The sequence below is a fragment of the Bactrocera tryoni genome, chromosome 1 (genome assembly GCF_016617805.1).
Source record: "Bactrocera tryoni isolate S06 chromosome 1, CSIRO_BtryS06_freeze2, whole genome shotgun sequence".
Lineage (NCBI taxonomy): Eukaryota > Metazoa > Arthropoda > Insecta > Diptera > Tephritidae > Bactrocera > Bactrocera tryoni.
The window spans coordinates 12,766,950-12,782,769 of record NC_052499.1 but is presented as its reverse complement, the minus strand read 5'-3'; the positions used below and the strand labels follow the sequence as shown (position 1 = coordinate 12,782,769).

General features: G+C 38.6%; 4 protein-coding genes across 5 annotated transcripts; 2 read left to right on the top strand and 2 right to left on the bottom strand.

Moving 5' to 3' along the window:
• Nucleotides 1-32: 32 nt before the first annotated feature.
• Nucleotides 33-1,261, top strand: LOC120766667. Of its 2 annotated transcripts, XM_040092301.1 has the most exons (3): nucleotides 33-268; nucleotides 329-727; nucleotides 791-1,261. In XM_040092301.1, exons 1-3 carry the CDS (start codon nucleotides 136-138, stop codon nucleotides 1,246-1,248), a joined length of 990 nt encoding a protein of 329 aa, XP_039948235.1. In that variant the 5' UTR covers nucleotides 33-135; the 3' UTR covers nucleotides 1,249-1,261. The 2 variants fall into 2 exon arrangements, with proteins under 2 accessions (XP_039948235.1, XP_039948234.1); XM_040092300.1 differs by having other exon boundaries at nucleotides 34-727.
• A 94-nt stretch (nucleotides 1,262-1,355) lies between these two features.
• Nucleotides 1,356-7,605, bottom strand: LOC120773855 (SWI/SNF nucleosome remodeling complex component). Its single transcript, XM_040103003.1, has 3 exons — nucleotides 7,249-7,605; nucleotides 2,855-7,172; nucleotides 1,356-2,707 (listed from the first exon to the last, which is right to left on the bottom strand). The coding sequence occupies exons 1-3, from the start codon at nucleotides 7,533-7,535 to the stop codon at nucleotides 1,559-1,561; spliced, it is 5,754 nt and encodes a 1,917-aa protein (XP_039958937.1). The 5' UTR covers nucleotides 7,536-7,605; the 3' UTR covers nucleotides 1,356-1,558.
• Nucleotides 7,606-7,977: 372 nt separating this feature from the next.
• On the top strand, nucleotides 7,978-12,844 carry LOC120769095 (GRIP and coiled-coil domain-containing protein 2). Its single transcript, XM_040095958.1, has 6 exons — nucleotides 7,978-8,155; nucleotides 8,227-8,320; nucleotides 8,428-8,723; nucleotides 8,781-12,020; nucleotides 12,084-12,201; nucleotides 12,272-12,844. The coding sequence occupies exons 1-6, from the start codon at nucleotides 8,120-8,122 to the stop codon at nucleotides 12,340-12,342; spliced, it is 3,855 nt and encodes a 1,284-aa protein (XP_039951892.1). The 5' UTR covers nucleotides 7,978-8,119; the 3' UTR covers nucleotides 12,343-12,844.
• A 190-nt stretch (nucleotides 12,845-13,034) lies between these two features.
• On the bottom strand, nucleotides 13,035-15,606 carry LOC120769105 (DDB1- and CUL4-associated factor 12). Its single transcript, XM_040095970.1, has 6 exons — nucleotides 14,767-15,606; nucleotides 14,552-14,704; nucleotides 14,091-14,492; nucleotides 13,810-14,025; nucleotides 13,551-13,739; nucleotides 13,035-13,475 (listed from the first exon to the last, which is right to left on the bottom strand). The coding sequence occupies exons 1-6, from the start codon at nucleotides 15,061-15,063 to the stop codon at nucleotides 13,323-13,325; spliced, it is 1,410 nt and encodes a 469-aa protein (XP_039951904.1). The 5' UTR covers nucleotides 15,064-15,606; the 3' UTR covers nucleotides 13,035-13,322.
• Nucleotides 15,607-15,820: the final 214 nt, after the last annotated feature.

Here is a 15,820-nt window from a genome sequence, read left to right as displayed (position 1 = left end):
AAGTTGGCAAGGCAAAAAATTCTACAAAATAGAGAGCGACGAGATCAAAGTGTTTGTTTATCATCTGTGAATTGTCAAATAATTCAGTTTAGTATTTTGCAAAAGAATTTCGGAGGTAAAAATATTTCTACTATAATGCCCTACAAAGCTTGTGTTTATAAAGGCTGCGAAAATTACACATATGATTGCGCTCCTTGTGGCAATAAAAAATTTACCCTTTTTCGATTCCCAAAAGAACCCGCTCGATATGAACAATGGATGAAAAGAGGTAAAGTTACCGATGGATTGCCGGAAACACAAATGCTAATGTGTTCCGATCATTTTGAAGGAAAATATATTGTAAGAAACGCCCGGCGAACAATGTTGACAAACACAGCGGTGCCACTTCCGTATCACGAAGAAATCGCTGATATGGAGGAAGGCGAGGATAATATCGAAAGGGAATGTGAAGTTGGGCTGGTGAAAGTAGCTGATGCCTTAGACACAGAAATGGTGTTTTCAATACATGGTGACTTAAATGATAGTTCTACTCTCATTAGAGTTAAAGAAAGTGGTTGTGAGGATGATGATGAAGATGGATTGCTGGAGTATGACAGAGTAGATCATAACTTAGAAGCAGAATACTGTGTTGAATCCACAACAACAATGAAGGATGCTGATGATGTACAGACAGAAGTGAAAGACATATTTTTAGTGGATAGAGTATATGAAGAGGAACATTTATCAGGTAAATTAATTTAATAAAAAAAAAATTCAAATCAGTCAATATTGTAATTTGTATTTATTATAGGTACAATAAGACATCCAGGACAAAAAGAGATTTCCTTCAAGGGTTTAAAACCAAATAGTATCAAAAGGCGCATAACAAATTCGAGCACCGATGAAACCCAAGAACCCTCTAGCTCTAAAGTTATCACATCCAAGTTTAATAACTTTAACAACACTAACGATAATGGTATAAAAGCTTCCAAACGCAAAATAAACAAAAGAAGTGAGGATACTAACAAATGTGTTAAATCAAAAATCCGAAAAGAAAATGAAACACAACAAGACTCTCCAAAAATAAACTCGGAATCCATGGTGAATTCGGGAGCTGTCACATGTTTCATTTTTAAGGGTGAAGAATACGTACAAATGCCTAAGGAGTATTACATACAGGAAAAAGTGGAACTTATGGAGAAATTGAATAATTATGAAAATATTTTACGAACATTTAAACAAAACTTACTTGATTTGGATTTGTCATAAAAAAAATTCGGAGATAAGATTTTATTTAAATATATTGTAGTTTCAATTTAAGCCTTACAAAATATTTTATTTTGTTTCTTTATTTTAACAAATAATAAAGAATTTATGTAATTTATTATAGTTTTTACTTTGAGGAAGGCTAAATGTTTCCATTATGTTTACATTGATTATAAACAGAAATATCATTTCACCATATATTAAATATTAAAATATAAAAAAATAATATTCGAATATGTTTGGTATTTGTGTATGTATGTAAAAGATTGTTATGTAGAACTAACTCTATTACAGTGGATATACATATATAGGGTTAATTATTTAACTCGAAAAGAATGTGCGAAATCGCGCCACTTGACTCCACATTACTCAACGCTATATTGGATAGATGCGGTTCATAACGCCGTAAATTGCGCTTCGCTGTGCTGGTATAGGTAACCAAATTTCTTAATATCAATGCGGCGGTTAACCTTATGCTTTTCGTTACCGGACCTTCATTTTCATCCATTACCTCCTTGACGTAATCCGCTGTATGCCGCTTGATAGCATTCATAGCTGAACTAGTGGCGACTCCGATTCCATACAGTTGTGAACCAGATGAGGACGATGATGTCGATGGCGCCGGCGAGGCGGTATTGTTACGTTGCGCCTGCGCTTGTGCCGCCTCAACATTCCGAACTATAGTTACCGGTGATTGAGTCGGCTGCAAATTGACTGTGCCTGTTGCTACTCGTCGTTGAGCAGCGGCATGTAAACAATCGGGCGTTAAGTGACGATCTATTATGTGTGTCATAAGTGAATAACGTTTGCGTGGTATGCCATCGCAAAGACCTGGACCCACACCCCACTGGCAGAAAATTTCCGCAGCCGGATCCAGATGATCCGGGCAATGCACTGTAAAGGCATGATGCTGCAAATCATTACTAGATTTGTATTTACGGCGCGGACAGTTGCGCCAATCGCAAACATATAACCAGTTGGGATCTAAAGGTGGTGTTGCATTGGCTGCAGCGGCCGCTGCCACACCAGGTGGCAACTGAACTTGCGGCAGTTGGGGCATCGGAAGTGTGGGTTTCGGCAATGGCGTTGGAACAGTAGTTGCTGGTGGTGTTGTACTTGAAGTTGACACAGCTTGTGCTGTTGGTGTAACTGTTGCCACTGTGGTTGTTGTATGGCCAGAATTATTTGATACTTCATTGGGTTTGGAAACTTCCTTTGGTTGCGGTTGGTTAGTATTGGTTGTGCGTGCAGTCTGAGTTAGAGGGGGTGGCTCCGAAGCAACCATTTTATTGTTAACAACTGATGGTGCAATTTGCTGTTGTGTGTGCGCTTTGATTTGTTGCACAACAGTTACATTACTGGATGGTTGCGGCGACTGTGATGCTGATTGTTGGACGACACTTTGAGATGCAGTCGGCGATTTGATTGGCAAAGAGTGCATTATATTGGTTTGTTCACCAGCCTGAAAATAATATATATTTTGCGGAAATTAAAAATGATTGATTAAAATTAAATACAAATAAGCTTGATTAGCAATATATTATGAGATGGCATTTAATTTTTTCGGCTGAAACACATACACGTACATATATATGTAAATCGATGTTACCTTTTGTGGCTGTTGTTGCAAACACAACTTCTGTTGAATAATTGATGGATGCTGCTGTTGTTCAACAACTGTGCGTATTGGTTGGATTTGTTGTGGCGTCTGTTGCTGTTGTTGTTGTGGTAGTACTTGTTTCGTTATAATCGTTTGAGAGTTCAATTGACTCTGTTGCGCAGGTGGTGGTGCTTGCGTAATTACTGTCTCCTTAATTTCAATAGCTCGTCCACCAAGTATCATTTGACGTTTTTCCGATGGTCCGGATATTATGTGTTGTTGTATAATAGATTGATGCTGTTGCAATTGCGGTATTTGTATGGGCGAAGGTGATACTGTCAAGCCTGGTGTAGACTGCACAATGGAAACTGTTTTACCTATACGCGAAATGGTTGCTGGCTGGTGTTGATTTACTGAGGGTACAGTTGTTGTCGGCATGTGTGGTTGATGAAGTTTAATCGTAGCTGGAATGTGGTTCAGCTGTGAAAGTAACGACGGTGAAATCTGTCCAGAGCTCGTTTGCGTTGGGGCGATAGTAGTTGCTTGAGAGGTTGACAATATTTGATTGCGTTGTAGAAACTGATTACTGCTCGAAACATTGGCAGTAATGGCACTACCGGTAACCGGGACATGAATATGTGTGGCAGTGCCCGTTTGTGGATTTATGAAATACTGCTGTGTTGTTGATGCGGGCAGCGACGGTTGAGGGCGCTGTGCTACTAACACTTGACCCTGTGGCGTTCTCATGATCATCTTTGGTGAACCACCTGTTATGAGCTGCGGTTGCGGAGGATGTGTTTGCTGACCGGGCATCGTTTGCTGCTGAAGAATAATAATTGTTTTTGTACCAGCCGATTGTTGTTGCGGCGTTTGAGTGACTAACACCGTTTGTTGTGGCGGTGGTGGTTGTGGCTGCGGTTGTTGTGCCACAAGATATGTCTGACCTTGTTGATTTGTGGCAAGCACATACTGAGTTGGTTGTTGCTGCGGTGCTGCTTGCGGTATATTTTGTGTGATTACTTGCTGTATCAACTGTTGGGGTTGTGCCTGTTCTAGTGGCTTTTGTTGTAAAATAACCGGTACTGTTTGTAATCCTTGATCTGTTTTTATGGTGGCCATAGCTGTGGGCAGCTGATTAGAAGGCGCAACACCGCCGTGGGCGGTCAGCTTTAACTGAGGTGGCTGACTTGATTGAAAGACTAGCTGACGCTGAACACCTGGCAGGTTAGCCTGTTGAATTTTGGCTGGAATTAGCATTTGTTGCTGTTGAATAGATTCATTCAATTTTGATTGCGTTGAGATAGTAGATGTTGATGAAGTCGTTGTTGCAGCTGGTAGTGGTGGTATGTCTTCTAAATCCTCGTCTTCTAATATGGACGCAGCCATCTCTGCGTATAAATTAGCGGCGTTCTTTGATGGTGTTACTTGGGGATCCTCTTTGGAGTTTATAGGTTCCAAAGCTATTCGTTTTGCTGGTTCTGAACCCTCCTCCATTTTACGTTTAATAATTGTGCTGGGCATTGGTGGTTCTCCACCTTTTTTATCAAGTATTTCTACCAGCATTTGATTGGCAATAATTACTGGACGTCCACTTGCATCCTTTGCAACATTATTGCCACTAAGTGGTGCCAATGGTGGTGGTGTTGATTCAAGCAATGGCATTTTTTCCAAGGGCACTTGGGGATTCAGCGGCTTAATGGTAGTCTGCCCAACTTTCACGGGAGTATTCTGCATTAGAGGATTATTCACTAAAGCGCTAATAGCCGTACTGGCAACTTTTATTGGTTGTTGCGTAAGAGCGTTCACTGAGCCATTTGTCGAAGTAATCGACGACATCTGGCTACTGTTGGCGCCAGTATTTATTTCCTTCTGATTTTTTTGCTGACGTTGTGTCACCTTGCTGGCCAATAAACTTTTAATCAGTGAAGAAGAAGGTTGCACTGCTGAATCTGAGGAGTTTTGCAAAGACAACGATGGTGATGTAGAACAAGTTGATGTCGGCACTACTAACAAAGTTGTGTCCCCAGTAGAGCTGGTGGATGTGGTTTCAGACGATGCAGTAGATGTAGTAGTTTCTTCAACAATTTTAGGTTGGGAATCAGATAGCTCTTGGATAGCTGATGTGGTTATATTAGTCGAAGTCAGTGTAGGAGTTGTAACATCCGCAGATGTAACATCGGGTTCATGTTGCAATTTGGGTTTTTTCTTCAGTTTGCGTGCAGGCGTTGTTCCAGCCGTTGGAGTCTGATTTTGAGGTAACTTGGTGGATTGTATTGGTAATGGCTGAGCGCGCAATCGTATACCAACGTAGTAAAAACCTGACAATTCCGTACCATCACTACGACGCGCCGACATGGGACCCACATTGTTCGTATATATCAAGCGTACAAGACGAGGAAATTGTAAATGATTAACAACAGAGTGTTTACCGAACTTCTGGCAATGAGCTAAGTACATGCGATAGAGTTCTTGTTGCTCCACGTGACTATCTGATGTTGTTACTCGCTCAAAAGTAGCGCCTAGCCATGCCAAAGCATATTGTTCATCCTCGTGTGTAAAATTTTGGGTCGGACCAGTTGGTACTTGAGCTATATTCGTTACGTTCTGCTGTACTGTCGATGCTTCCTGTTGCTGTACAGTCGTTGCTGTTTGCATCGTAGTTGTCTGATCCACCAACATGGATTGTGGATTTTGGGAGGAATCAGTTCCAACTTGTGGCACTTTCACAGTAGTCAGTTGCGGATGTGAAGGTTGCATTTGTGTTGACATCACTTGCATAGGTACGGGTGCTTGTGGTGCTGGCAATTGAGATGTTGGCACAAGCACATGTGGTGGTTTCTGTAAAACTGTGACATTTTGCAGATTCGCGATGTTTTGAGCAACCATTGGCAACATATTACCTGGCACTGTTTCTACAACTCGCATCAAAATACAACCATCTGGCCCATATGATTGAGCTTCGACAGTGACCAAAGACACTAACTGGTCTACAATACCTCGTACCTGCATTATAAGATGACATGACCGTGTCCCCAAAGAAGTTAGCGCGTATATCGTTTCAAGTGTAAATATTAAAAGCATGATATCATTTAAACAAAGAAATTGACAAATGCTTTCATAAAACTTAAGATTTAAACACTTGTTAATGTGCTCCTCATTGCCATCGGTTTGACAGAGTTTGTAAAGTGTCTCTAAACTGTTTATGATTACACCGCGATCCATACTTTCAATGCCATTACAGAGTGTAACTAATAAATTGCGCGAGACGTCGTCCGTCGATGGATCTAACAGTTCTATTTCAGTGGCGATATTGCCGGCTATATCCAATATCTGGTTATGTAAATTACCCCAGCGTATATTGGCACCCATCACTATGAAACGCATAAATGATCGATTTTTTGCAAATACATTGATATTTTCCTCAAAAAAGCTAAGATTTCGAAATATTGCAACAATTTGCTGGATACGTTGGCCTACATACTCTTGTGTGCCTTCACCGGGTCCCAAATTTAAGAAATCCAAATCCATATCGTCGTCAATTTTTTTTACCTTTTCGGTATCTTCTTCATTTATTAGTCCAGCATCACGCATTGCTTGTTCATCAGAATACAAATCTAAAATTTGTGGTTTGTCACGTAATAAGTCGCGCCAAAATTTGAAAAGTGAATGCTCGCGTACTTGTGTGTATACATGTTGAAACAATTTGCGCAAAGTGTAATCTGGAAACACTCCCGTATGAGCCAGAAGCACATCCAAAAGTTTTGGATATTCGTTCAACTTTAGTGTGTGTTTATTTTCATTTGACATTAATGAGCAAACATTTATTGCAAAATCTTGCTCATTAGGAAGCGGTGAAATTAGAGAAAGCATAAGCTTCTCATAAGGTGACTGTTTATGAAGATCGGTAGAGAATTTATAAGTACGACGTCTATCCATATTAACAATATGTTGCCTATAATTGTAAGCCATTGGAACTGCATTGACGTTGGTATTAACGTTATTGCTTGAATAAATAGACGCCGGATAACGACTTCGTGAACGACCACCACCTTCCATCGCATCTGCAGATTCTAGTGCTTCCATTTTATCTGGATCTTCGCCGAAAAAGTTCTGCCTCTCATATTTTTCCAGACACCGTCTGTATATATACTTCACTGCGGCAGTAGCATTTACGCATTTATCGCGAATTTCTAATACTGGCAAGACTTCATCCCATTCATCTCTTTGATTCACCTTGTTGAAACCACCGCGTTCAGTCACTTCACTGTAAAGTCGATGGAGATCTATTTCACGCCCACTAATTTTCGGCGTGTACATAATTGGTGTACTAAAATTTAAAAAAAAAATGTTATTATTATTGTAAGAGATATAATTGTTGCCTGGTTTGCCAAAAATGTACTTACGCACGCCTCTCATGAAATTGTTGTAGGTCACGATAAAATTCGTCTGGAGCTTTGGGTAAAGTTTTCCCCTTGGGAAGTATGTTATTAGGGGTATTAATTGGATTTACTGACACAGCTGCATCAATATTTGTTGCTGGTGTACCCATTATATGAAAACTTTTTATACGTAAAGGTGTTCCATTATTAGCAGGACATGCATTTGGGACTGCATTTGCAATTGTTGCCGGTGCGTTGTTGGCGTCATTCCCTACAAGCACTGAACCTTTCAACGATTCTTGTACAGACATAGTTGATATTATCGTTCAGAAATAGTAATGGTGTAACACATAAATTGTTTTATAAACAATATTTTTAAAAAATATATCAATAAAACTACGAACGCGGAAAAATTAAACAAGATATATTTTCTCAATTAATAGCGTTGCCAACTAATCACTATCAACTGTTCGAAGAAGCCATAGGGATGTATTTTTCCACAAGAAATCAAATTTTACACACAAACTACATTACCTAACACGACGTTCACACACATATTTATGCACGATTTTTTTAATTTTCTTTAAAATCGTCGAAATACTCTATATAAAAAGAGAAATTCATACAGTAAATGTATTTATTTTAAAAATGACTGAATTATAACATATTTTATTAGCTGCGGAAACACTATTTAATATACGTTAATCTTAGGCTTGGTAACCCTCTGTTAATGACATTTTAGAAGTAGCAAAAATGACTTTAGTTTTGCTTTTAGAAATTACCAAATTTATCATTGGGCAATGAAGTTTACAATTGCTTAAACGGCTATCAAAATATTAAGCCAAAAGATAAAAAATTCACAAAATCGGCTTCGATATCGTTACATATCCTGGCAATGGAAGAAAAGGTTGTAATCTCTCCTGGGCAGTCGGTATGTCAACATACAATTGTAGTTGTAATTTTCAATAAATTTTTGTTTATCTTCCTTTCTACGCAAAATAGAAGAATCCCATTGATGCCCTGAGTAAAGAAGAATTGATTCATAAATATAAGGGACTTCTAGGAATCGCCAAAAAAGCCAAACAAGCCAAAGATGGTTGGTACACAGCGAACAAATATTGTCATGGGCTAATTATTATATTTTTTATATGATGTGGCTCTCGTCGCACAAATAAAAACTACGTCATCATTTTTATTTCACAGAGTTTGCGGAAGAAAATCGTAAATTGAAAGAAGCGCTGATGGAAAGTGAAACTCAAAAAGAGGCTGACAAGAAGTCGATTCTGATTATGAAAGAGACGCTCGAGCAATTTACGGAACAAAAACTAAAGCTAACAAGCGAGCTCTGTGATCTTCAAAAGAAAAGTACAGCAGACGAGGAGGTCGTAACCAAATTACGAATCGAAAACGAGTCACTGCAGCGACAGTTGAATAGACTTAATGAAGATAATGAATCGCTTTTGAAGGATATTGACCGCATGGAGGATCAACTAAAGCAAGTAAGTTGAAGTAAACTACTGAAATCTTATACCAAATTTCATGCAATTGTAACATAGGTAAATATTTTGGGGATGGAACAAAAAAAGCATTTGGGATTGCTTGAACTTGAGGTAAATAAGTTGAAGGAAGCAGAAAGTATTAACACCGCTTTACAGAGTACAGTATCCGCTACCCAAGAAGAAAATAAAGCACTCAAAGAGCACGAAAATAGTGTTACACTGTCGTTAGAGGAACTCTCTCGCAAGTACAGACGAGCCAAAGAAATCAACGCGGAACAGCGGCTTAAGTTTAATGCTTTGAAGGATCGTTTTGTAGAAATTCATCGTAAGTTGAAAAATCTAAAGGAATGTAAACGCGTACTGCTGGAAACACAACACGAATACGCTGAAGCTGTATCAAAGTGGCAAATCGAGATAGTGGAGGCTTCCAAACTTATATTCGCTCAAGTTAATATACTGCAAAAAGAGAATGAAGATTTTCGACAACAATTAAAATCAAATAATGTATTGAATTATGAGTCTACAACTAAGCTATCATCGGCGGATTATTTTAGTGTCGAACCGTTCCACACAAAATTGCAAGAATTAGAAAAGCTATGCGAACGTGTGCGTCAGGATTCAATGGCAAAGGACAAGCTTTTGTCAAAGGCACAATTGAAAGAGAAGGAATTAAAGGATATGATTGTTTCACTAAATGACAAAATAAAAGACCAAGATAATGACAGACAAAAGGAGGAACACGAAACAGAAGTAAAATGGTTTAATCAAGAGATTTCTGACTTAAAAACCCAGTGGCAGAAATGTGAACCTCGTTTAGAGGCTGGTGAAGTTAATACCTTGCATAATGATTTATTAGTGCGCTTGGATACTTTAGAAGCTGAGCGAAACTCTTTAATTGAGGAGTGCAAAAGAATAGAGGAACTGCAATCGGACAAGCAGCGCTTGCAGATCGAAGTTGATAATTTGAATAAAAAATTAAGTGAAACTACGCAAGTTCATAAGGATTTACAGCAAACTCGAGACGTACTAAAACAGCTTGAAGAGGAAAAAATTTCGCTATTAGAACAATTACAACAACAAGAAAGTGAAAAGCATAAGTCAGAAGAGTCAACTAAATTCACCGAAGAAAATTATATAGAACTTCAAAAACGATATTCACAAATGGAGCGTGAACACGCTGATTTACTATGCGAAATGCGCGAATTAAATGAAGCATTGAAAGCTCGCGGTGATGTCATTTCGCGTCAACAAGAAAAGCAACAGGAGCTAACAAATGAGCTGAGAAAAACCAACACAAAGTTGAAGCAAATTGATGAGAAACTATTGCAAAAGGATGTAGCCATAGCAGAAAAGGAGGCGCAAGTACGTGAAATAACACGAGAAATCGATTTGACTCGCCAACAAACACATGAACTCGAAGTTGCTAGCAGCCGGAGCGACGAGCAGCTGCGAGCACTCAATGAGGAATTGCAATCACTGCGCAGCAACGCTGATGCACAAAGCGAAGTACTCTCTACATCGACCATTTCACGAGCCGAAGAGCTCTCGCGATTGCGCGAAATCGACGATAGTTTCGAAGACAAGTACAATAAAATGCGTGGTCTTGCCGTTAAACTAAAGAAAAGATTGCAGGAACAAACTGGACAATTGGCAGAAATGGAGCAACAGCAGTCCGTGCATGTTGCGAAGAAATCGGAATTGGAGGAGGCGCATAAGCAACTAAAACTTTTGCAACGAGAGCATGAAGAACAACAAAAAAATATCGAGTCACTAAAAACGGAGAATCAAAAGTTGAAGTCATCCCGCAAGCAAGCGAATGTACTTAATTTAGAAATTGAAGCAGCAGAGAAATCGCTTATGGAAGCAACCACAAAACTTGCAACTAAAACCGGTGAACTAGAGACGCTCAATGCGCTGCTATCCAACAAAGAACATACCATTACACAATTACGCAAGGAAATAGCAATTGTTGAGTCAGCAAAAGATGCTGAAGCCTTACATGCGAAGGAACTAAAGGAACAAGTTGACCTATTGCAGGAGCAACTGAAGGATGCGGTACATGCCAAGCAGGTCTCGGGTGAGGCCAGAAAGCAGCTGGAACTGTCACAAGAAAGTTTAAAACAGGAACTCGAACAGATCAAGCTAGAAATATCACAATGCTCTGCTGAGAGCTCCGCCGCCTTGTTATTAACGCAAAATGAAAAGGAGAAATTGGAGCACCGCCTACACCAAACTGAAGTGAATCTTAAAGAAACACAAATTAAGTTGCAAAACGTCGAAGGCTCATTGAATAGTTTGCGTACCGAACATGCTGAATATAAACAAAAGGCACAAGCCGTTTTGCGAAAACAACAGAATACCGACACCACACGTGAGCGTGAACTAGCAGAGGAGCTAACGCATGCGCGAGCCATCGAAGAGCAACAGCGACAGACGATCACGGCGCAAACTAAAAAACTAGTCGAACTAGAACAACAAATAGCAGACTTGTATTTAGACAACGAGAATCTGCAGAGCCGTACCCGTGCGCTAAGCGCTTTGGAGGACGAGTTGCGTCAGCAAAATGACCATCTAGTGCAAGAGCAACGTTTGCAATTGCAAAAACATCAGGAGACCCTACGCACACATCGGCTGCAATTGGAAACAGCACATGAGTGTCACGCACAGCAAATGCAAGATATGCAAACAAAGTATCAACAGCAAATCGACGAGCTTCGAGCAGTACAGAGCCAAACAGTGCGTGTACCGCCCACTGTAGGTGCAGCTACATTATCAAACGTAAATGCATCCTCCATGCATACACCCACACACATCGAATCGAGTTCAAATCAGTTGCTAATGCTTGCCGAACGTGAGGATGCAGAGGGCTCGGAGGAGGCCAATATAGCTATCACTAGCAGTAAAGTTCAAGCACTACGAAAGATTTCCAGCAGCTCACGACGCTCCCAACACGATTTTATGCCGCTAGACGAATTGCTTAACACACCAATGCATGCCTTCCAAACGGACACCGTTACCACGATTGGCAGCAACAGCCTGGGCTGGAACGAACTAAATTCCGGCAATAACAATGCTGAGAACTTACAGGGGGAACTACATTTAACTCGAGAATTGCTGGCGATGCAAGAGAGTAGTGTGCGCCATCTTACAGCGCTTTTAGCTGAGAATGAACAAGATTTGGCAAAATTAACACAGATGAATGATATGTTAAAGGAAGAGTTGCGGCGACAAGAACGAGCCGTCGAACGTGAACAGCATATGCACAATGCGGAATATTTGAAGAACGTCGTGCTGAAGGTAAGTGCATTTATAGGTTTGCTTACAGTTGTAATTTTCATATTGTTAAAATCTCTCTTACAGTTCCTTACGCTGACTAATAATGACGAGCGTGTACGTCTAGTTCCGGTACTTCAAACCATATTAAAACTTAGTCGCGAAGAAAAAGACGTTTTGAACTGCGTGGCCAAAGGACAAAAATGTAAGTAAATTATATGCATATATAAGCATTTCAAATTACTTACATAAATATGTTAACGCATCATTTTCAGTGCCCACTGAAACACAAGGACGTGGTTGGGGAAGTTTTCTACCACTTTTCGGAGGCGGTGGAAATAATTGAAATCGAAAAAACTGTACAGTATATTTTTAAGTATTCGAGCATAATTTGTATTGCGGGCTTTGAATTAATATAAGGATGCAAAATATCGGAAGACAGTAAATACCTACACAAAACATTGTTGACGACCACAAGTTTGATGTTTTCATAATTATTGAAGCCATTTTTATTTGCTTTCAAAGTATTTTTGTTTTCATTTCCATTACTCTGTGTCAGTGTCTATAAATGCAATTTTTTATATTTTAAATATGTAGAGGTATACGCAAAATTATTATGCCATACTAAAGAAATGTATTTATCCTAGGGAATTATCAATGTAAATACTTTAAGCAACAATACTTTTATTATTTACATGCATGCATGTACATATAAAAGCGAAGAACCTTACAAATTGTATAACGTATTATTTTTCGAAAATATTGCTAAAAATCAAAAGACCCAACCAAACATTATTCCAATAGATTGAAAATTAAATAAATGTACCAAATGTAAATAAAGTGTTAAATTATTAAACGTTATTTAAACTTTTTTTAGAAAGTAGTGAATATGTGTATATAGTAATGGACAGAAATAAACATGTTATTACGTCAATAAAAACAATTAAAATTTATATTGTGGATGGGCTCCATTTATTTACGCATTTCAGAGTTATAATAGTGCAATGATAGTATGAAAAAAATAAATAAATAAATTTAAAATAAATTGTATATAGTTTTATTTATTATTTTTTTATAAGCAAAAGTTTTTACTAATCCGAGCATTTTTAAGAAAACCTAATGCTAAATGATAGGACTTAGGTTTATTGATTGCTGAAAGTAAAACACTCGATTGCAATAATAAAATATTGGCCTAGTGGTTGCAAATCGCATCTTAAAAATATTCTCTAAAATAAATGTGGAAATACTTCCAAAAATCACACACAGATACGAGTATCTGAACATTTAAGCTAAGTTACAGCTAAATATTTTGTTTGCTTTACGGAATTACTGCCAAACACCTGCATAATTGCCGACAAGTGTAGCAGGCAGGGGACCACCAGCAGCAAATAGTCGCATGCCTGTGCTATCGTAACAATGCGTATAAATAGCTGGCACATATTTCACCTGTTGGAAGCCATCCATTTCATCTTCAGGATACTAAACAATATAAATTTGACATATGTATATGTATAAATGTAGTACATGACTCGAATATACAAAAAATCTACTCACCACAATACCTTTACTACATTTGAGCGCCACTGTTCGTGAAGCATTGACGCTGCTTTCCAAATATTTACCAGCACGAATATCATAGAATAACAGCATACCCAAACCGGTACCAACTGTTAGGAGATTGCCTTCGAATGTGGTGGCACGTATGCCACATCCATTGTACCGTGAAGTGATCTTCTTGATTGTCTAATACAAATATATAAAAGTATTTATTTAAAGACATAAATAAATATGAAACTGTGTTGTTGAAATTCACCTGTAGTGTTCGTGCGTCTAGCAGAATGGTGTATGAGCGACAGCCGACAGCATAGAGCCCATCACTGTGATAAGCTATGCTCACATTATCCTGGCAATTCGGCAGTTTACGTGATAACTTTTGTTTGAATGTTTCAGCATTGAAAATATGTATATAACCGTTGAGAGAAAGAGCTGCAATTTCTTTGAATTCTTTGTTGAAACACAGTGAACGAATCTGAAAAATACTACAATTTATTTATATGTTCGTATGAACGTATTTTTAATTGCATTTGTTTATACCCGTTGTGCTGTGCGTACGTCTTTTACACATAATGGATTAATGGTGGCGAAGGTAGGACATGCTTCCTTACCGCCATCCGGAAAATCCATGAGATCTTCGTTTATACGCCATAATGACAGACGTGAATCTTTAGAGCCAGACACCAAAAATTGATCATCTAACCAACACATGCCCATTATTAAATCCCGATGTCCGTTTTCTCCCACACAAACTGGGTCTAGTGTCGGCAAGCGATAAACTGCTATATCGGCCGAGTTGCGTGCGCCTGTGGCGAGGAATGATCGACTTGGATTGATTTCGATAGCATGTAAACCACCTTGGACCTCAGGGTGATTTGCACGATTATTGGAAAGCGTTGGAATCGCATCCACACGGCGCATATTTACATCGTAGACCAGTAACTACAAATTCATACAAATTAATGAGGACTCAAGTATGTAATTTCTTAGCAGTTACTCACCTTATTGCACTTGGTGCCAAAAACAACTTGACGATTACTTAACCATTTGGAGCAAAACACCTTATTGATATAACCTAAATGTATCTGCGTTTCTCGTAGCATATCATGCGTCAACACATAGCGGCTAGTATTCTCAAAGTTGAAACTGCGTTGCTGAATATATAAAATATTATGAATGTCTTTCTCAGATAAACTCTGTGTATTTCATTTCAAACCTCTTTTAAGCCTGTCTCTCTGCTACGTAAATAATCGCATAGATTGAATGAGGTATTCAACACCTCTTCTTGTTGCTGTGGACTCTCTTCATCACTACCAGAATCGTCGTAAGTAACGAAATCGTCAGGTTTGTCGGGTTTTCGGCGTCGTTCTTGGCGTAGGGCTCGCGCCTTAGCACGTCGCTCTTCCAGACGTGCTGGTACATGACAAGAAGGATGGGTACCTACTACACTATGTCGCACAGTTTTAACCATGGAACTAAAGACCATAGTGTTTTTGTTACGTATCTCAAACATTTTTGCTGTCGTTACTATACCACACCGTATGACTTTTGAACCCTTCTGGTAGCAGCAGACAGAAATAGTGCTTGAGCGCTATCTATATATACTTTTTTTAACACTCAAACAACGGAAACACATTAAAGTTTTCGAAATAAAAAATATATTTTTTGTTTACCACGGTCGCTGTAAAAATCTCTGTATGATACTTTTTCTCTGCGACAATGAAAAACGAATGTCAGTGTGTAATGAAAACGATAAAGGGTAATGTAATTGAAAAAGTTTGACATAATGCCACGCTTACAGTCTTGTAAACTGGTTCAAATTCATAAATTTTACACGGCGTGATATTATTTTTATTCCTGCTCTACAAAAATTTTATTGTTCATTGTTTTTATCACATAACTAAACTAGTTTACAAAATATTGAATTTGGTTCAGATATTGTTTAGCAAATTTAATTTTTTTCGAAACTCTGTAATAGCTCTGACAGACGACAGCGCTAATATACATTAGCGGGCTTAGTTTACATTTAATGCACAAGAATTCCGTGCATTTAGCTGAATTTACCAAATTTAAGTTGGCAACACTGCTCAAAAATGGCCGATTTTTGTTATTTTTTGACAGATGTCGCTTGAAATCTGCCGCCTTGTTTGCGTTTACAGCTTCAGAGGTAAACAGTTTTTATATTGCTAATTATGTGCAAGTATATTAACCAAAACAAATTTTAATATTTTTAGATGGCAGAAAATAAACAACGCACAGTTTGCTATCCA

Bases quoted from the DNA above. Each gene is read 5' to 3' on its own strand.
- LOC120769095 (XM_040095958.1), top strand. From the start codon at position 8,120: ATGGAAGAAAAGGTTGTAATCTCTCCTGGGCAGTCG. The intron at 8,321-8,427 runs GTTGGTACACAG...TTTATTTCACAG, and splicing joins AGCCAAACAAGCCAAAGATG to AGTTTGCGGAAGAAAATCGT. The intron at 12,021-12,083 runs GTAAGTGCATTT...TCTCTCTTACAG, and splicing joins TGAAGAACGTCGTGCTGAAG to TTCCTTACGCTGACTAATAA.
- LOC120769105 (XM_040095970.1), bottom strand. From the start codon at position 15,063: ATGTTTGAGATACGTAACAAAAACACTATGGTCTTTAGTTCCATGGTT. The intron at 14,493-14,551 runs GTGAGTAACTGC...ATGAATTTGTAG, and splicing joins TTGGCACCAAGTGCAATAAG to TTACTGGTCTACGATGTAAA. The intron at 14,026-14,090 runs GTATAAACAAAT...AGTATTTTTCAG, and splicing joins ACGTACGCACAGCACAACGG to ATTCGTTCACTGTGTTTCAA.
- LOC120766667 (XM_040092300.1), top strand. From the start codon at position 136: ATGCCCTACAAAGCTTGTGTTTATAAAGGCTGCGAAAATTACACATAT. The intron at 728-790 runs GTAAATTAATTT...TATTTATTATAG, and splicing joins TGAAGAGGAACATTTATCAG to GTACAATAAGACATCCAGGA.
- LOC120773855 (XM_040103003.1), bottom strand. From the start codon at position 7,535: ATGTCTGTACAAGAATCGTTGAAAGGTTCAGTGCTTGTAGGGAATGAC. The intron at 7,173-7,248 runs GTAAGTACATTT...TTTAAATTTTAG, and splicing joins CAATTTCATGAGAGGCGTGC to TACACCAATTATGTACACGC. The intron at 2,708-2,854 runs GTAACATCGATT...TATTATTTTCAG, and splicing joins TGCAACAACAGCCACAAAAG to GCTGGTGAACAAACCAATAT.